The 20,904-nt window shown below is 53.6% G+C and overlaps 1 protein-coding gene and 1 long non-coding RNA gene across 3 annotated transcripts; one reads left to right on the plus strand and one right to left on the minus strand.

Moving 5' to 3' along the window:
• Nucleotides 1-1,388: 1,388 nt before the first annotated feature.
• ARSI (arylsulfatase family member I) lies at nucleotides 1,389-7,571 on the minus strand. Its single transcript, XM_042881746.1, has 2 exons — nucleotides 6,307-7,571; nucleotides 1,389-4,986 (listed from the first exon to the last, which is right to left on the minus strand). The coding sequence occupies exons 1-2, from the start codon at nucleotides 6,624-6,626 to the stop codon at nucleotides 3,582-3,584; spliced, it is 1,725 nt and encodes a 574-aa protein (XP_042737680.1). The 5' UTR covers nucleotides 6,627-7,571; the 3' UTR covers nucleotides 1,389-3,581.
• Nucleotides 7,307-20,509, plus strand: LOC122185704. 2 transcript variants are annotated; one of them, XR_006180952.1, is made up of 4 exons: nucleotides 7,307-7,719; nucleotides 7,968-8,099; nucleotides 18,588-18,730; nucleotides 20,158-20,509. It is a non-coding gene; the product is annotated as an uncharacterized LOC122185704 (long non-coding RNA). The 2 variants fall into 2 exon arrangements; XR_006180953.1 differs by having other exon boundaries at nucleotides 8,037-8,099.
• The last annotated feature ends 395 nt before the right edge of the window (nucleotides 20,510-20,904 follow it).

Genomic DNA, 20,904 nt, shown 5'->3' on the forward strand with positions numbered 1-20,904 from the left:
CTCAGGAGGAGCCGGTGTGTGACAGAGGGGCTGCAGAGTGGCCACCCCCCAGCACAGGGCTTGTAGGGGCTGACAGAGCCTGCAGCCATGTCTCACAGACATGCTAAGCACGGCTCCGAGTCACATCCTGCAGAGATCCCAAAATTACTGGGACAGTTTCACACGCAAGCTGGGGTCTGGGGGATGCTCAGTTGCTGTCCTCCAGGAAGCTGAATTCTTGGTTATTTTTAGGTGAGGATTATAAATACCTGGGTAAGGCGAGCATTTTCACATTTAAGGTTGTGTTTGCAAATGGCAAACGGTCTGTGGGCCCCAGCACTTGTGCCAGCAGCAACACAGAAACTGCTTTTGGTGTGATGGGAGGGCCCAGGGCCACCTTTTCCCTCATCCCAGGTTCTGCAGTGAGAGTCAGCCCCTTGTCTGTGCTTCTCTCTAGAAAGAGGTGCCCAGGGTGCCCTGCTGTCCTCCCAGGTGGCAGTTTGCTGGGAGACGTCCATTCTCTTTCCTGCTGCTTGCATCTTCATCTTCATCAGCACCACATCTTCATCAGCATCTCCATAGCTGTCTCCTTCCCACCTCGACCCTCATGCCTATCCCATCCCATCTCTAATGCCAAATCTCTATCCCATCACATCCCCTTTCCCATCCTCATTCCAGTTCCAATCTCCATCCATCCTCATCTCTTCCCCACCTCCATTCCCATCCCATCTCCAATCCTATCTCCATTCCCATCTCCTTCCACTCATGTCTCTGTTCTACTCCATCCTACCCCATCCCATTTCCAACACCATCTCCATCCTGTCACCACCATCTTCATCCCCACTCCCAACCTCAAACCCATTTCCATCCCCTTCCCTATGCCAATCCTCAGCCGTATCCCATTCCATCCCCTGCCCATCCCTCCACAGGGCCGTATTTTGCCCTACTTCCCAGCCCGGGGCTCACAGCACTCTCCCAAGAGTGGGACACTGAGCTCTTGGCGTCCCTATGTAAACAGATCTCTGTGCTGCAGCATCACAGCAAGGCGAAGAGCTCTCCAAAGCCACTTCAGCAGCGTCTCGCCCATCAGCTATGTTAACCCTTTCCCACCTGGAGCCCATGAGCTCTCCCAGGGGGGGATGAATGGCGTGAAAACACAGGATTTTGGCACATTGCTGCTTCTCCCTCCTTGTTGCAGAGCTGCACTGCTGGATCCAAGCCAACTGGGACCATTCACGAGCAGCGGTGGGACAGGGGGCAGGCTCTGCATTCCCCAGCACCCAGAGACACCTCTGCCCACTCTTCCTCTTTTCAGGAACTAACGCTTTTTTCCCATCATTTTTTTTCTTCCTTCTAGAATTCAGAATGCTTTCTCATTTATTTATTTATTTGAGAATTCAGACCCCAAACTCCGGCTAGACTGACTGTGCAAAACCAGCACTGGCCCCAGAGATCAGAGCTGGAGATGAGACAAGACGAGCATTTTCAATGAGATATTATTGAAACCATTTGGAGAAACATCAAACGTGCTTTCATGGAAATTTCCATTTTTGAAAAAATAATTAAAAAAATGAAATAAAGGAAGGACTAAACTTGGACATGTTTATATAAATATGGAAATGAAAACTGTTCCACACGCCTTGCCACCGCCCCACAGCCAGCCCCACTCCTTCTGCCCACCCCAGAATCTCAGGTGAGTCTCAGTCCAAATGCTGATGCGTAGATGTGGCACTGAGGGACCAAGGCTTACTGGGCAATAAGGGTGACAGGGTTAGATGTGTTGATCTCATGTTAGATGTGATGATCTCAGAACTCTTTTTCAACCTTAATGATTGTGTGATTCTCAGCATCCTCCTCCTGCCTTAAATTTGGCAACCACTTGCCAACAGGCTTGGCCAAAAGGCAGCAACAGAGCGCCTTGCTGGATGAGGCAGGGATGGAGATGGGACATTAGGGATGCGGAGGAGCTGAGTGCCCTATGGGTCCTGTCCTGGAGAGCATTGGGTGCCCTTGGGCCAGCAGTGTGGTGGTGGATGGATGGAGCAGCAGGGCCAGCTGCGCCAACAGCCAAGCCCCAGCATTGCGAACTCCTTCCCACCTCTACAAGAAGAGGCTCTCCTGCAGGATGCCTTGCTGTTAGTTTTGTTTTTTTTTTTCTTTACTTCTACAGAAAATCCCAATTCCCTCAAATAATCCAGCTAAGAGTAGAAAAAAAAAAAAAAATACAAACGTGTCATTGCATTCTCTTCCCGTCCCCGTCCCTCTCACACACAGGGCTTGAAAGCGCACTGAAAGGTATTCAGTGTGCACGCTGCCAATTGTCACATCTTTCAATGACAGATTTTAAATGAATGTTATTTTGCAAAGGAAAAAGAGGGGGAAAAAAAAAAAAAGGAAGAAAAAAAAAAAAAAAGCCCACACTGCTCATCCAAGAGCTGACAAGTCCTAACGGGCCTCATTTTCCAGAGACAAAAATAACTATTTTCAAAATTCACAGCAGGGCCTTCGCCTACACGCGCTGCACCAAGAGAAACCTGTGGGGAGAAATGTAAAACACATTGTGTAAATGGAAATGCACCGTGCATCCAAAATGCTTTTAAAGCTATTTACCCTCTTTCATCCGCGCCAGCTCCTGTCAGAGCGCACGTCCGCAGGGAGCGCGGGGGCACAGCGCTGTGTCCATGGCCAGGGGATGTGGTGGCACATCCTGCCCACCTGCAGGAAAGGGGAGGGTGAAGGGATGGTGAAGGGAGGGTAAAGGGATGCCCCTCTCCATGACCCCGGGGCTCCGTGTCCTGCGGTGATGGAGCAGATCTATGAGATCTTCCTGAGGTCTTTCGTCTGTCCTGGGCTTGGCTGTAGGATGCACAGAGAGGAACTTAGGGGTGCCTCCAGCTGTGCAGCTGTGGGATCCGACCAGGCAGAGCTGGGGATGAACTACTGGGGACCTTTGGGACAAAGCTGCCTCCCATGCATAGGGCTGTCCAGAAGCGTTTGTCCTCTGCGTGCATCAAGGCACTGCTTCCAACCATGTCCTTGCAGGCACAGCTCCAGGGCTGCTCCTGGCCTCCCCGAGCCAGTGGAGAGAAGCCATGGCCAAAGGTGAGGACCTCATCACAGCAAGGCTGAGTCAGGAAGCCATCCTTCTATAGGGAAATATAAAGGGGAAATGCCATTGTCTTGGGTTTGGGGAAGCCCTCGAGTTCCTAGATCAAGAGCAAACCAAGCAGCTTCTCAGCAGCATGTAGCAAGTCAGCAACATGTATCTACAGAGAAACACCAAGGCAAAAAATGCAGCCAGAGTGACTGAGGCTGGCCTGACGCCCCACACCCCCACCCTTGTGCTGCTGCCACGGCCAGAGCTCACAGTCTGCATGGTCCTCAAGAAGAAGAGTCTGGCTCTGAAGGGGCTGCGCACAGCCATGAACCCGCACTGCCCATCCCTGCTGGTCTGTCCGCCCTCTCTGTGGTTGCTGGTCCGGCCAAGTGCAGAAGTGTTCGGGGTGAACCCCCGTCCATCCCTCTCCCTCCATCCCACCCCATAGCACTGCCATCTCTATCTCCACCCTGGCCAGGCTGCGTAGGCGCTGGGGACCCTCCGCTCAGATGCGGTTGGACATGAGCCTGGTGTTCAGCTTGCGGAAGAAAGAGCGCAGTTTGCAGATCTTGCACTTCTTCTTCTTGCCCCGACCCTTGGGGGGGTCCCCACCACCACCTTCCCACTCCTCCACCTCGTCCTCGCTGGCCCAAGGCCCCCAGGCACCTCCATTGAAGTCGGGGTGGGCGCGGGGGTTCTCAGCAGGGTAGCGCACTGGGATGGCCGTCCGGTTGTAGTGCACCAGACGGGTCAGCAAAGCTCGGACGATGTCGGGGCGCTGCTCCGAGAGGTCATAGCGCTCGTAGGGGTCTGCGGTGATGTTGAAAAGCCACACAGATTTTCTCAAGCCGTCGGTCAGCCGCTCCAGGTTCCACCAGCTGCCCGGGAAGTTGGTCAGCGTCTGCGGGGGGATCCAGTCGCTGTAACCGGGGTCCCCGGTGAGGAGCTTCCACTCCCCGACACGGATGGAGGCCTGCACGGCCGTGTTCCAGATACCGAAGCCATCCTCCAAGGAGCCGTACTTGGCGTGGTTGTAGAGGGGGTCAATGTTATGCAGGATTTCAGTTCGCGGTGACTCCTTCCCCTCGCTGATGGCAGGCCAGACGTTGTAGCCATCCAGGCCTGGGACGTTGCTCAGGTTGCCCCTGGCCAGACTCACCAGGGTCGGGTACCAGTCTGTGATGTGCACCAGTGCCCAGCTGGTCCGTCGCTTGCGCTTGATCAAAGGACTGTGGACAAAACCGATGCCACGCACACCCCCTTCCCAGTACGTCCCTTTGCGGCCCCGTAGCGGCCAGTTGCTTCCCCCAGAGAACGTCTGCCCACCATTATCCGTGGAGAAGACAATCACACTGTTGTCATAATAACCATACTTCTTGAGGGCCCAGGTGATGTTCTTCACTGCCTCATCCATGCACGTCACCATGGCCGCGTACTTGCGGCGAGCAACGTTGCCCATGGAGCGGTAGCGGTAGATGTACTCCTTGGGTGACTGCAGCGGAGTGTGCACTGCCTGGAAGGCCACGTAGATGAAGATGGGCTCCTTGGGGCTGTGGGATGCCAGGATCTTGCTGACACGCTGGGCGTAGAGGAAGGTGGAGTACTTCCCGCTCTGGTCCCACGCCACGTTCTCCCCTTCGTGCAGGTCATAGCCGCAGACGCCCGGCCCATCGCAGTTGTCGTAGGTGTAGTAGTCCACATTGCCCGTCAGGGAGCCCAGGAAGGTGTCGAAGCCCCTGCGGGTGGGCAGGCACTCCTTTTTGTAGAAGCCGAGGTGCCACTTGCCCACCATGTGCGTGGAGTAACCGGCTTCCTGCAGCTTCTGGGGCAGGGTGACCTGGTCGAGGGGCAGGCAGTTGGGCTGCCGGGGGCGGATGATGGAGTGCTGCAGCCCTGTGTGGATCTGGTACCTGCAGGAAAGAGCCAAATCAGTGGTGATGAGAGTAATGCTGGGTGGGACATGGCGGCAGTTTGTATTCTGGAGACCCCAGTAATGTGCAGCTCTCTGTGTCACGCAGCCATGGAGCAACTCTGTGCCAGATACAGAGAGCTCCTTATCATAGAATCACAGAAGGGCGCTGGCTCAGGAAGGAGGTGGCTCCATGTGCTCTTGCTTTTCGCCATGGAACTGTATGGTTGGAATAGTGCTCAAAGATGTTCAACTGTCAACCCACCACCCCCACCATGCCCACTGACACCTCCCCCCACCACGTCCCTCAGCTCCACAGTTCTCAAACACCTCCAGGGAAGGTGATTCCCCCCACTCCCGGGGTGCTGTAACACTGCATCACTGCTCTTTCTGAGAAGAAATTTTTCCTAATAGCCAACCTGAATCTTCCCTGGTGCAACTTCAGGCCTGAGTGCAGATGTATCCTCATCCTCTTTTGCACACCCCAGAGATGCCTGAGCTGCCTCTGGAGCCATCAGGAGAGAGGAGAGGGTTTTGTCTGGACCCCACTGAGCTCCACCACCCCAGGCAGTAGGTGACCACATCCATAGCCACCACATCGAGGGATGCTGATTAAATGTTTCCTACAGAAAATGCTGGGAAATCATAGCAGGGCAGGGAAATCATCCCAGTCTTACTCCAGTAAGTCTTACTGGTCACCCCAGTCTTACTTACTGATGGGAAAGCCCCATCAGTTCCCAGGAGGCTAAAACACTCATGATCAGGAAACCAGGATGTGCCCAATGGGATGGAGAAACCTTCCACCCACCCTGCCCTGCTCAGCGCAGACTGAGTGAGCAGCAGGAAAAGCACAGCCTAAGGCAGAGCTGGCAGTGCAAGGGAGCATCCTTACACCTGACAGCCCAGCAGCCAATTCGCACGTGAGAAGAAACCAACCCAAAGTCTGCAGTGTCATCCAAGTGGAGACACCTCGCCCCACCACCAGAGGACCTCATGGGCAGGGACTGCCTTTTCTCAAAGTGACTTTTGGTTGTTAGGAGCAACATTTTCACTGCTGGTGACCTGCCACGTGCTATTACAAAACCACGCACAAATCAACTCTTTACCCAACAGGGCCAGGAAGGCTCTTTTCTCTAGAGGATCTCCAGCACAAAATCATAGCATAACCCAAGTTGGAAGGGATCCATCATGAGTCCAACTCCAGCAGCGATGAAGTATCTACCAACATATGGGGATACGTGCCTTGTGATGAGCGGGGCGTGAGCCTTGCAGAGCTATGGGAGAGGAGAGGTCCGTATAGGAAGGAGCAATGGGGGCTTACCGGCCGGTGATCAGCTGGCTGCGGGACGGTGTGCAGATGGGCTGGATGTAGTAGTTCTCCAGCTTCACGCCCTCGGCTGCCAACCTGTCCAAGGTGGGTGTCTGGATGTCAGAGCCGTGGTACCCGACGTCGTGGTAGCCCTGGTCGTCGGTCAGGATGAAGATGATGTGCGGCGGGCGGGTGAAGGCGGGAGGCAGCGATTTCTCCATGGGGCTCGTAGCCACGTCGGCCACCAAGCCAGGCTTCATCCAGTCCCAGGATAAATAGCCAAAGCTGAGCAGGCTGACCAGCGAGAAGCCGGTGAGGGCGTACACAGCCATCCCAGAGCGGTGCGTGCTGCCCACAGAGCGACCTACAGCCCCGGCATCGCAGCGACACGTGGGGATGTCCCCTCCTCGGACAGCCCCCAGTTTAGGGGATGGCGGGTGGGAGTGGAGCGGGACGAGCTCCCATCGAGGCACGCTCACACGCACACAAAGAGCCCGGAGCGGCGGGGCTGGGTTGCGATCGGTCAAAAGAAAACAAGCATCGCGCCGCTCCAATCAAACCCACATGCACGGCTTTCCTTTCCTCACGCGGTGATTAGGAACAGCCCCAAAGCAACTCGGAGTGCTACAAGCACTCTTTGGCTTCTCAACGCGTCTCTTTTTTTTCTTTTTTTCTTTTTTCTTTTTTTTCCCCTGCTTTCCAAAGCAGCACAGAAAACCCACTCCGCAGTGAGCGTCCGCCTTCTCCTCCTCCCCAGCGCCGTTCTGGCTCAGGATGAGCCGATCTTTTTACTTACACTCCCGCAGAAGAGGGTGCTAAAGTTCAAGCCCAGCGGTGCCGCGCTCCCTTCCTCACCCTTTGGGAAACAGCCGCTGTGTCCTTTTCTCACCGTCTTCTCCCGAAGAATTTCTCGACCAGCCCACACCACCATGGCTTTTTTTTTTTTCCTCTTTTTTTCCTCTTTTTTTTTTATTTTTTTTCTTCTTCTCTCTTCTCCCAAAATCTTTCTCAGTCTGGAAACTCAGCGCTGTGGGTTGGGCAGGAGGGCTGCGCAGAGCCACGCGGGGGGTGAGGACACGGGGACGCAGCCTCCGAGGGACACCGCGAGTCCGCACAGCTGCCCGGACCGTGGGCGCAGCGTCCAGGTTTATGGGGAGCCGCAAGCTCGGCCCCTCCCCGCTCGCTCAGCGACTCCAGGAAAAAGCTGGGAAAACCCAAAGCGTGCAGGGTCCTAAGCGGGGCTGCCCGCCTCTCCGCAGCACGGCCCCTGCGCTGCGATGCTCAGCCCCGACCCGCAGCCCCACGGCACCCGTCCAGCCCCGTGCAGATAGCGCACGGGCAAAGAAAGGAGAGCTGCAGAAACTTGTCGGGACGTCTCCAGTGGTGAAGCAGGCCGCTGCAGGGCATGCCGAAGATTAGGAATATGTATGTATTATGGGATGGGGACTGCTGCACCCATTTTATAAGTGGGGAAACTGAGGTAGAGAGGGACTGGGAGTGCCATGGTCACAGACAGCCCAGGGCAGGGTTTGGTGTAAAGTAGGTGTCCATGCCCATGCAGAAGTGCTGATCTAGGTGTGGGTACTGGGACAAGGGGCTACATTGTTGCCTCAGTGCTTTGGGGGAGTTTTGGGAGAGCTGAGAGAGACACTCCTGTATAATTCCTTTTGCAGGGTCTGCATCCATGAGGGATCAGGACAGCACTGTGCATGGCACACACCTCTCTCCTTAATTTTCCTTAGGGCAGGACTTGGCACAGGACAGGGAGTTTGGAAGCGCACACTGTTCACAGAACACAGATCCAGGTGAGCAGTTTGGCACCATTATGTCCCTTGTGTGGATGGGAACGGAGGGCTCCCAACACACAGTGCAACCCAGCATGTTTCCCCTCAACCCATGCACACCCCATGTCTGACTTCAGGACCGCAGGGCTGCTATGGCAAGGGCTGAGTGTGGGCTTTGGGATGGCTCTGCAGAGCTTTAGCTCCCAGGAGCAGCTGAGCCAGAAGGCTCCCCTCTGTAGGGCCCCCTGTCCCCTTCCTCTGAGCCCCCCCCCCACCATGCCCTCCCTTCCCTCTGTGGGCCCCCCACTCACTCCCCCCTCCCCCAGACTTCCCTTTGCCAGGTCCCTCCACCATCCTCACACCCTCTCCCCTGGGCCTCCCCCTGCTGTGTCCCCCCCGGGCTCTGCTCTCTTAGCCCCTCCACATCCCCTCCCCTGCACACCCCTTTCCTTGGGCTCTCCTCCTCCACATCTCCTCCCTGGGCCGTCCCCACATTCTCTGCCCCAGACACTCCCCCATAGCCCTCCCATCCCACGTCTCCCCCCCACCCCACATCAGGCATGCTAGGGCACAGAAGTGGGGACGTTTGGCACTTGGCTGTGCCTTTCCCTGCAACCCTTCAGCAAGGTTTGATTAAGGGGGTTCATCAGTTCATCTTTCTTTCCTTCTGCTGCTCCTCTCCTCCCTTCCCCTCTCTCCTTTGCACCGCTCTCCTCCCGCACGCCTCTCTGCTCTCCCCCCGCACGCCTCTCTGCTCTCCCCTGAATTCCTCAGCTTTGAATAATTCCCTCTTTGTAGAAAACAACTGGACTTGATGAAAGGGTGCTGCTCAGGAAGGAGGTGTCCCCACTCACCTCTACGATCCAACCCCAACCCATCCCACCATGACTGCATCCTTCAGTGCCACATCTCCATACCCCTTGAACACCTCTAGGCAGAATGACCCCCCTGGCTCCCTGTGTCAGATTTTCCTAACACCTAACATGTGTAAATGGTGCTGTCAGAGCAGCCCTGCTGGGATTGTTGGAGGCAGGAGAAGGGAGCAGCTGGGAAGGAGGAAGAAGAGAAGGGAGAGGAAGAAACGAGAGCTCTAAGGTTCAGGTCAGGACGATTGCAGCCAGCAGCAATGCTGCTCTAGAGGTGATTAATGCATCACAAGCTCCACACATGGAAAAAGTGCTCAGGGCCTGTAGTCACTCCTCTCACTGCTGGGAACTGACGGCAGTCACTTGCCCGGTCTCGCTCTGAGATGTCTCAAGAGCTGGGAGCATCCTTGGAGAGCTTCAGCATTGCACAACAGGGAGGATTCCCCTGGCAACCCGCCTGGCTACAGCTGCTGATGTTGGCATTCTCAGTCCAAGCCCTCAGCCGCTTCGGTCCTGCATCTGCCTGGCAGTTCTGCCAGCCCACAGCAATGGGAGCCCCGTGGGGTGAGAGCTGCAGGGCTGGCAGCATCGCAGCACGCAGAGCATCCCCCAGACCGAGCGCTTCCACGCACCTACAGACACTTTCCAGTTGAGACCATACCTCTACAGCAGCGATGGGTGAAGCCACCAGACAAAGGCTTCGGGGCTCCTTTTGGTGCTTTCCAGCCCGGAGCAGCACACGAGATGCTCCCCAGCCATCAGCACAAGGTGGTGAGCATTGACCAATGTCCCTGCAGCTGGCACAGCGGCTCACATTTGCACAGCTGCTTCTCTAACCAAATATTTGGATATTCGCTCTTTTTTTTTTCTTTTCTTTTTTTCGTTATTAATTTAATGTGGCCTGGGGCAAGAATTAAAATAATCACAGCCCTTCCTGCTTTCTCTCCCCACCACCTCCAGCTCCGGCCGCACTCGTGTTTGGGCTTCAAGAGCATTTGCTGCACACCGGGTTATGCAAACAGCTCTCTGCATACTTCTCAGCGGCTGCGATTTACCATAAGGGCCACACAGCAGAGTTTAAAACTAAGCCTCAAATCTCCTTTCCCCCCACTCCCCTCCCCTTTTTCTTTATTTTTTAACCCTTTTCAAAGCCGGAGCCCCTTCAGCGCTCAATACTGCCTTTCTCTCGCCATCAATGAGGCATTATGAGCAGGGGAATTATTGAAAGCAGAACTCCCAGGCTGTACAATGGGAGCTCTGTGCAAGGCAAATATTGCACAATCTGTTTGCACGCTGCAGGCTCGCTGCCCTGCCCCCTCGGCAGCCCCACTCCCAGCTCACGCCTCAGCCTCCGGACAGCCAAAACGGGACCTCAGACTGAGAAATAGGCAAGGTTTTAACAAATCCCCTCTCTCTTCCTTCAGAGCAAGAGGCATCTGACCCAACGAGGGCAGAGGGGGCCTTGCAAATCACAGCGCCTGGCTCCCGGCTCTCAGATGTTTAAGGGTTTCCGCTCTCCGCAGCCAACGTGTGATGCATTGGCTTTTTTTCTTTATTGGCGTGATGAAAGAGCTGAGGCAAGTCTGGAAAAGAAGCGTGCGGTCCTGAGAAAGGAGAGAGCTTGTTATTTTGTCTAGAGGGGGAAAAGGGATCACAGGGCAGTGTGAGGCTGTGAGGAGCTGAATGCAGGGCTCTCCAGCGAGCTGTTCTGCAAAGGGAAAAGCTCAGAAGCGTTTCACTGTTGGGAGAGGGGTGTCAACAGAGCTTCTAAACACACCATCCTTTGCTCCCTGGAAGCTGAAATCAAGAGAGGAGAAAATAGCAAATTGACTTTGACTCCTGCTTATGCAACCCTCGTCATTGCCCAAACAGTGAGGATGGTCACAGCAGTGGGGAGCAGCGTGCTGCCGACGCAGGGAGCAGTCCCTGCAGCACAGCAGCAGTCCCTCTGGCAGGGGCTCAGCAGCACCACTGGATGTTGTTCTCAGAGCCAAATGGCTTTCCAATACCCTGCCCGTGTTCCTGCCATTTGCTCAGTTGAAAATAATCATCATCATCATCAAAACACACTTAGAGGCCATCATGCAACATTAGAGCCTTCTCTAATGTAAACCATCGCCTCTCTGGACTTGGCCAGGGTTTGTTCCTACTGCTGCTGCTGCTGCTGCTCCCCTTGCTCCTCTCCTGGCTGCCTGGCACCACAGAAACAAGTAAAATCCTTAAATAAGAGTCTGCTTGTCTCAGGGTAAGGAACTTTTCTTCTGTTCTTGAACCCCAGTGACACATCTCAGTGACTCTGGGGGTTCTCTTCTGAAGTCAGTTAAACATTCCTGCTCACATTTGTTTTCCTCTGGCAGACCCCAACCCATTGGCCTCACTCCCTCACAGCATCCCTCCCTTTTCCCAGCTCTGTGCACTGCTGTTCATCACCTTCTCCTTCCCTCCCCTCTGTAATGACTGGCATGCTCACTTTGAAGAGCTGGATAGGAGCCTATGGGTTTGGCATGGCTCCTTCCTTCCATGCCTTACAGCAAGCTTTCCACTCCACTTGGGTGCTTTCCTTCTTCCTCCTGCCCCAGGCATGAGTTTCCAGGCTCCATATCCAGCCCTGCACAAGCCAGGCTCTCCCTTGTGCCCCTTGGTGCTGCTGGAGATGCTGTATACCATGGGTTAGGTGTGAGGAACCCCCCTGAATTTGGTTGGGAAGATGGAGGGCGCTGTAGACAGATGGTTTGTGCCTTGTCCCATCCATTCTCACAGTTCAAGTTCCATGGGTAGATATGGCTTTGTCCTTCACCCTGACAGAAGGTCAAGCTTCATTTACAATAATAATAAAACTAAAAAACGAAACAAAACAAACCATCAGTTTCCTTACCTCCAAACCCCTTTGAAGCAGAGAAGGACCCAAAGTGGCAGAAGGAAGGATTTTAGCATTTAACAGAGTTGCTTTCTGGCCCTGCTGCAGCGTGACCCTGGCACTGGTTTCCCCCCACCTATTGGTTTTGGATTCCCCACCCTCATTCCTGAGGCAGTTTATCACAGGATACGCAGCACCCCCCAACTCCTCAAAGCACGCAGGGCGCAGGCATCACCTCCAGCCTCACCCAGCTCCATGAAAAGGCACAGTTCTTCCCAGCACCACCTGGGCACAGACGCAGCCCCACGCACCGCAGTGCCACACTCCCTCCCACGGCTGTGGGCACCCCCAGCTCTCTCCAGCCCTTTACCATCTTTCCTTCCAGGTGCAGCCTCTTCAAAGAGCTGCATTCTGGCTGGCAGGGATGCAAGGTCCAGCAGCGAGATGCTTTCCTAACACACGGGAAAGGAGGGGCATAAAACCCCCGCACTCCCCCAGCTTGGCACAAGTGCTTGCAGCACACAAGGAGCCCTTTCTTGCTCAGGGATTGCCTGCTTGTTTATAGCCCTGGCCCAGATCAGAGCAAGGAAAACACACCTGTGTGAGCCAGCCGGGCTTGCACCTGTGAGCCACTAGGGGAGTGGTGCCTGTTTGCCCAGGATGTGTTTTCTTCGTGCCCAGCTTCTCCCCACAGCACCATGAGTTGCTTTCTGCTAAGGGCTGCTGTAGGTTCTGCTTGCTGGAAGCGCGTTGGAATAGGCAAAGAGCCCAATTAGGCACTGCATTGCTTTATACAAAAGGTATCAATAACCCAGCAGAAGAGCTGAGAGCTCGCTCTCGCTGGAGATGCCAAGAGCACAAATTGCCTGCTTGTAAGAGAAAGGCTTAATTTCCATAGAACATGACAGATTAAAGTGAGAGTGGGTGGGTCCATTCTATTATTCATCAGCACTCCCTGCTAGCAGGAGGTGCCGTGCTGTTGCTTTGAAGTTTCTTCGAAGGCATGGGGTGCCCAGGGCCGTCCTGTTGTGGTAGAAGGCACAGTACCCAGAGATGGAGCTCCCCCCACCCCGGCACTGCGACACAGCCCCACTGCTGAGGATGATGATTCCCAGGCATGAGTCAGAGCAGAAGGTCCTCATTGAAACCCGGAGACCTGGCAGAATTCTGGACCCTGACCAAGGGATTGCTGTGCTGTGGTATTAGTCATGCCCAAAGGCCAGCAGAGCTTCCTCTCTCATCGCTGTGCGGTGAGCTCTGTCACCCCGGAGCGCATTCCGGAGGTTGGATTCCTCACTCCTGAATGGGAAACAGAGCAAAACAATGAGAGAAAAACCAAATTTCCATCAGCTGCATTTCTCAGGGAGCGTTTCACTCAAGTGGAAAGCTCGAGGAGTGATTCTTTGGCACTTTTCATTTGCAGCTAAACCCTGCAAGAGGAGGAGACTTGGATACTGTAAGAAGGTCTGTGGGGCAGCCCCCTGGTGCAGCAGGGTGGGGGAGGTGTATTTACCCCCATGTGGGCAGCAGGGAAAGCACAGTGTTCAGCACAGAGCAGCGGTGACCAAGCAGAAGGCAGCGAACCCAACCGTGGTGGGCTGCCACCACTAAGGGGACAAAAGGATACATCATCTCCTGCACTGCTGCAGGTAGAAAACCCTTATTATTAGCCCTCAGGTATGTTTTCCTGAACGTTTCTGCTAGAAACAAATCCCTTCTTGGGCTGTTGTCGCAGGATCTGCAGCGCTGTGCCCATATCTCCATCCCACCCATCGCCACTGGGGGTTTTCTGCTCCCCGTCACGTGCAGGGCGGTTGTCGGGAGGCTGAGAGTACCTATATCGATGCTGCAGAGGGTGATTCATTATGATCTGCAGTAATCCTGAAGCTATACAAAATCGCTAATAATAGGGCTTCGAAAGCGACACGTTACCCGAGATAAAAACTGCCTGCAGCCAAACCCAATCCTGCTTTGCTGAAACTATAAATAAAAAGGTATAGCCCATACTCAGCTCCCAGGAACGAGAGCAGAAGGTGCAGCTCAGCCCAGGATCTGAGATTGGGATTGGGATCCTGCCCTAGGAAAGCACACACGAGTGAGGCAGATGCCTTCTGTTGGTTCTGGAACAGGCAGAATAGCAGCCCCGCCGCCGCCGAGGCCTCGAAAATCTCTGTGCCATTAACACCGCGTGCTGCAATGGAGCGCGGCGCTGACACGGCCAAAGTCAACAAGAACTTTGCAGGGATTTTAGTGGTGTCGGGGGCAGCTTCACGGCTGGAGCCAGCTGAGGATTTACTGTCACCATTTTCACCAAGGACCGTAAAACTCAGCGTGCCGCAACTTGGTCGTTAACGTTGGCTGCAGGCTTTCAAGGTTCTGCCTTGGGAAGAGCGTCGCTCCTCTCTTTCATCCCTATAGCTCTGCCCGCAGACCGGGGCGATGTTTTCTTCCCTGGGGAAGGCTTTATACTGCATCCAGGGCACAGGTTGGGGAAGGAGTGGGTCTGCCCCACCTCTGCCCACTTCCCCACCGCGGCTCCAGGGAGGCTCAAAGGAGCCCTTCTTAGTTTTTTGTCCAAACAAATCGCGCGGCGTTTCACACCGACCACTTTAAACGAAACCAGACTGTTTAGTCCAAGTGATTACTCATAAGCAGCATCTAATTACTTCGAGTATTTGAAGAGAAAATAGAAAAATCTCCTTGGAGCATGCAGTGCAGCTTCGAGGAGAGCCCATGAACGCACGTCCTCCTTCCCCATTACAGCCTACACCAATACACCCCATGTCCCTGGTCCCCACACACACCCCAAAGCTCTCAGGGGTGTGATTGGCCCTTTTTCCATCTGAGCAAATGCTCCTGATGTACTCTATCAGTGCGTGCACTGGTGCAATTCTCCTTCCTGATACACCCTGTCAGTGCGTGCACTGGTGCAGACCTCCCTCCTGCTATACCCTGCCGGTACGCACCGCGGTGCATGCACCAGGGTGAGATCCAACCCCATTCCGTAGGAAAGCAGCTGATCCCAGTGACACAGCGAGCTCCCACCCAGCAGCCTATAGGATGAGGGCTGCCCTCCTGCCTGGTGCTCTGCAGGCGTTCCCAGGCCAGCATTGGATGGGGTTAGGAGGGAGCTGGCTGGAGATCAGCGCCGGAGATGTCATCAAGCCCACACCCGCTGCTCTGGTCTCCTGGGATGGTGGAGGATGAGATTCAGCCTTGGAAGCATCCCAGAGCACTTTAATCTTCTGTCTCAGATGTTGCCTTGGGTGGCTGCTGTAAAAGCAGAAGTGCAGAGATGGCTGTACAAGAAGCCTCTTGTCTGTGTTGCTCACTGGGAATGCCCTGGCTGGAAGGCAGGAGAGGGGTCAGGGGTGGGCAGTGGAACTGCTGCTTCCCCCAGGAAAGGCAACAGGAGCTGGGATCTGCCCTGGACTGCCCATGGGGACAAAACACTACGAGAATCCCAAGCACAGGGGCTTTGCAGATGCGCCCAGGATGAGCCGCCTGGACAGCAGGAGCTTGAAAGGGATGTATGGAGCAACTTTGAGCTCCAAGGCCACAGCCAGCAGCAAGTCAGCAGCATGAGTGGGCAATGTAGGAACAGAAAGGCCCCAAGCCCCAGCAGCCAGGAGAAGCAGGGCAGCATTGCATTGCCTTCAGACATTTTCGTTTTTCCAGAACTACTCTGAAACATGGTATTTGCATTAGACCACCAATACAGAGCAAGGGTGAGGTTTCTTTCCTTGCCTGCTGCAGCAGTGGTTGGGAATTCGCCCCTCTTTTGGCAATGGGAACACGTTGCTGATGCCAGCACCAATGCTAACTGAAACCAGGTGGAAAAAAAGTCCTCAGCTTCCCAGCACCGGGATCCCATTTCCAGCCAGCAAAGCCTCCAGCAGGGATTTCCAAGAGCCTCTGGTCACCAAAGGGCAGCTCGGTCCCCACTGGGCTGAGCCCTGCACCAGCTGGGGACATCCCTGCGTTTGTCCAAAGCCACACCGCGCGATGGGACTCTGTCACCCTCTTGTGGCTACAGGGGCTGACGTTGGCTGGAAACGTCCCACCCAATTCCCAACCCACTCAAATCTCGGGGAGGAAATCAAAGGCAGAGGGAGGCTCACTCGGCTCTATCTGAAAGCCATTGTGATGATGTCCAAGTTGCTAAAGAAACTTGGATAAAACCCCAGAGATTAACAACAGCTCAGGGCTTTTCTGCATACTGGAGTTTTGTCTGCTTCCAAGAGAAACATATATATGTGCTTTGGTGGAATTTCTCTGTACGTTTTTTGGCGGAGCGGCCGCAATAAATCCCTTTACTGCAATAAGATAAGGCAAGGATCTCTCTGCAGTTCCCCAGGAGAGGCTGGAGATGGCTGTCCACCCCATGTGTGTGTGTTATGCCTGCATGAAACTTGAGCTGTTCAGGTACACAGAAATCCATCTGCACGGTGCAGATGGAGGCAGTGCAGGGTACATCCCAATGGAGCTGCTCCACACCCCAAGCTGCTCCCTCCATCCCCTCCTTTTCCTGCCTCCCAGCTTTCGACATGAGTTAAAGCAGCAGAGGAACGCCTGGTGGGGGAAAAATAATCCCCCAAAGCTCCGGTTCAGGAACGCAAACACAGCCCCCATCTACCTTCCAGGTAGAGCTGCTGCAATCTGGGTAAACACAGCAGGGCTGCCCCGAGTGTTGGTGTTGGCTGCACTCACCTCGGGGCTGCCAGGGCTTTGAGCAGGGCTATGCTTACAGCTGGCCCTGAGCAGGGCCGGGAGGGGGGAGTTAATCACAACAGCCCTTCTGCTTGCTCCATTGACATAGATCTGAGAGAGAAACGAGGAATTAAAGGGTTCACTGCTGCCATGCCAGTAGGCACAAGCAGTTGGATATACCCAGTGATGTATTTCCCATCTAGATTGCTAAGATTAAGCATATTGCAACCAAATTTTAATGCCACGTCTTCTACTCATTAGAGTTCTCAAATCTGTTCTCGCAGCTACACAAACTAAAAGGCTGCTTTATATTCTGTAGGTTTAGAGGTGACTTTTTTCCACAGTTAATTAGTTTGAAGCTAACAGGGCTGGGTCTATTGGTTCCAGTCATGGAGCCATTGGGATACGCATAGATACAGATATAGTTTTTCACTTCTGAGCTGCTGTTTCTCATCTGGCAGCTACTGAGTCAATATTATTTGATGCTGGTCTGCTTGCTTAGGCGAAATGACCCGACCATCCCTAGCAAACCCCAGCAGCAGGAGACCACATCACAGCCCCTGGGTTTGGCTCTGCATTCCCATCCCAGCAACACGGCCATGGGGCCAAGGGACAGGCATGGGGATATGGCCCCACTCCCCAAAGGGACCGCAGGTGAAGCTGGAGCTGGAGAGGATGGCTCTGCTGTGTCAATCCCATTACTGGGGACAGAGTCCCTGCACCTTGTGTAGGAATCCTATAAATGTAACGTGGGAATGCAGTGTAACGTATAATCCCTGCACAGCCAAAGGCAGCCTGGAGTAGATGCTTCAGAGGGCTCAGCTTTGCCTTCACAAATGTGGCTGGTTAGTTAGCTAATGTCACTTGGCCAGCCAGGTCCTGGAGGGCACCTGCTGCTGGTAGATGCCTAAAATGACCCTAATTGTGTTTGGGAAGCGGGAGGCAGAGTTGCTTGAGCGAGGCCGAGCCACAGCGGAGCCATGTACACAAAACAATGCCATGATTCATCTGAGATTGCCATAACCCATCACATTTCATCAGGATGCTGTGGCATTTAAAATGGCATTTCCTCCCATCTGTTGTGCATTAGCAGACAAAGAAAAGGAGGAGGGGGAAGAGAACAGCTGAATAAGAGAGGGGAGAAATGGGATTCTGGAGTGAGGCTGTTCCTGTGGCAGCTCCTCGTGAAGCTGTGGGTCGAGGCAGGGGAACTCAATGCAGACCCTCAGCCCCACGCTGCCCCAGCTGCAGCCCACGCTGCTCCTCTGGGCACACAGCGAGAGATGCTGACGGCCTGGGTGACTCAAAGCCTCACAGAGCAGCACCTGGCAACCCACTGTGCACACAGAGATGCGCAATGCTGGCTGAGGGCTGGTAAATCGGGGGCAGGAGGAAAGCAAGTCCTTCAGGCCCACCGCTGTGGCCATTTCCTCCTCTTCTCCTCTGATTTCCCACTGCCTGCTCCCTTCCCTGTCTCATTTTCCCTTGGAAATAAAACTTCTTTCTTCATCCCAACTTTTCCCTTCACAACACCCCATTTCCTCTCACTCTTTTGCTCCTGTGCTCTCACCTTCTCCCCCCTGTCCCTTTGCAGTTCCCTGCTCTATTCCTTCCACCTCCATCCATCTCTCTTATGCTCCCCTCATCCTGCTCCATCCCCATTTTCCCGCAGGAGCATCCCAGCAGCAGAACACCAGAAAAGCCATGGAACAGCTGCCCTACAGATGCTGTGTGAAGCATCCTGATGATCTTGCCTATAATGGGGTACAATATGGGTCAGACTCACGTTTAGGGACAGTGGTCTGATGCTAAGACCCACCAGAGTCACCTGCTTGTGGCGACAATGCTCCTGTTCCCAGACAGACAACCCACCCCTTGGACAGGGGATCCAGCAGAGGCAGAATGAGTAGTTGGAGGAAGAAATTCCTCAGGCAAACATCTGGGACCACTCAGTATCCTGACCCCATAGATTCTGTGCACCATACCAGCATCCCTACAGATCCAGACCCCATAGATGCTGTGTACTACGCCAGCATCCGTAAGGATCACAACATCTCTTCACTTTGTTTCATGCAGCCTTTTCATTCCCCAAAGCAGCAACAGGCAGAATCAGCCCCATGCCTGAAAACTACACCCAGCTGAGCAGCACCAGATAAAAATGTCCACGCATGGCAGAGGATATGTTCCCCATGGCTACATCACGCTAATGCTGCAGACTTGTAAGTGGACAAATACACAAAAATGATGCTTGTAGCTTCATGAACAGAGAGCAGAGAAGTGTCCCTGCAAGCCCAAGGGTCCAGCAGACGTGCTTAGAGACTGTTAGCTTCCATAGGGCGCAGAGCAGGAATGACGGCGCCGTGCAGCTGCTAGCAGCTCCCCAAGCCTGGGTTTGGCCAGGACACAAACAGTCATTCAGAATGGAATAGGTGTGGACAAGTTTTACCCCAAGCAATAAGCAAATAGCATGTGAAAGTGGCAGCGAGCAAAGCTGTCAGCTTGTGAGGCTGAGGGCATGGAGCGGGCTGTGCGGTTATTAGCAGACGGAGCTGGCTACTAAATCACAGCCGTGTTATCCCCTGTCTGGGTTTGACACTTCTTCCTCCGATCTGTTCGTGACTCAGTGTCTTGGCATGGAAAACGCATACCCGAGAGGTTAGCTTTTGAAATCCACCAGGGACATTTCACCTTCCTAAAATAAAGAGTGGGCAAAATACTTTTAATGTCCCTCCAAAAAAATGCAGGGGAAAAAAAATCACTCCTTAATAAGAGCATGTTGTTGGGCCTCAGCTGGCTTCAGGCTGAGGTCAATTTTCCTATTTATAATCATGCAGCTGTTTGCTGACTGAATAACTGTATTTATTATTTGGCATGTTTACCAAACGCCTCAAATACCTTCTCTACCTGTAATTGTGGTGCAGAGTACATATATATATATTTCAGATTAGTTCATTCAAGTGGCTTGTGTTACTACCAGGCCCTGTGCTGTGGTTTCCTAAGGGTATTCATGGCTTGAAGGTATCAAACCTTGGACTCGGGTGACCCTGAACTGTAGCAGACACTTGAGGAAAAAATGGAGTCCGTTTTTAAAGTCATTTGTCTGTGGGCACTCGAGGGTTTAACATTAAGAAATGTGTAGATGTGGTACTTAGGGACACAGTTTGGTGGGCAGTAGGTGGACAGTTGGACTAGTTGATCTCAGAGGTCTTTTCCAAACTTAATGACTCTATGATCCTATACTCTACTTGCCATGCTTGTAAAAAGCACCTTCTGAACATGTTTTCGCTCCATCTACGTTCAACTCTGTCTTCTTCCTTTCCACATTCTACTGGAACTGACCAAAACCAAATCCAACCCCTTTTTCCTGTGGCATTAGTTGGGAGAGCTTTGTTGCCTTGGAGAGATCCTCTCCTTTCTGCCCAAAGCATGGGCATCCCTTCCTTCATCCGTAGATTCTTGCACACCATGGAGTATGCAGGGATAGAGGTGGAAGAGGTTGGGTCAGTTTTTCCAATTCCAGAGGCCCCTGAAGTCATCTTCCTCAGGCATTTGCTCCAGGCCGCATTGGCTCTACATGCTCTGCACTGGTCAGTCCACCATAGGACGCCCCAGCATGCTTTCCTTACCAGTTTTTTTCCCTCCTTAGCTGGAGAACTGGGTCTCCAAAGCAGATGCTGGCTGATAAGCCTCATGCCTTTGTGCGAGGTCAACCTGGAGCAAGGGAATGCTGTCCTGGTCAGCCACAGCATCACCCTTGCAGGGATGCCACAGCCACATTTACAGCGAGCTTCAATGACTGTCTGTGCTGGAGGAGGTCACCCCTAGAAATGCCTAGCCACGTCTCATTTGCAGGAGCTGTAAACCTGCCACCTGGCTGGTGGCTTTATTGCTTTGGATGATGCTGGTGTCAAAGAAATTTGGTGCGGGAGCCAATTGGAACACAGTCAGTTTTATATTTAATCTTTGCTATAAACGCAAATAAAGGTTCTGTATTTTGAGTGAGTGACAGACAAGCCACGGTCATTATTAAACCTTCTAAAAATAAACCTCTGCTGAAGTGACAGGAGCCAGATTTTTCCTGGAAAGTATCAGCATGGGGAGGGGGTAACAGGGCAGCCCTTCTGCAACGCAGCCTGCCTCCAACAGCTGCACTGTGTCAGGAGCTCCTTCTTCTCATTGTTTGCTTTGTTTTGCCCCCAGAATGCCTGAGTAGATCCTTGCAGCAGCTTCATGTCTATCCAACAGTAAATCACTCCAGAGCTGTGAGGCCTCTGTCCCCACAAGAGGAAAATTTAGTGGCTGTTGCTGAAGTAATCACTGCCTTGTTGGTTATCAGCCCGTCCTTGTTGTGGGAGGTGTCTGATCTCCTGCTGGAATGCAGCAATGTAAGAAG

The sequence above is a fragment of the Lagopus leucura genome, unplaced genomic scaffold (genome assembly GCF_019238085.1).
Source record: "Lagopus leucura isolate 7727_CA_CO unplaced genomic scaffold, USGS_WTPT01 Super-Scaffold_100030, whole genome shotgun sequence".
NCBI lineage: Eukaryota > Metazoa > Chordata > Aves > Galliformes > Phasianidae > Lagopus > Lagopus leucura.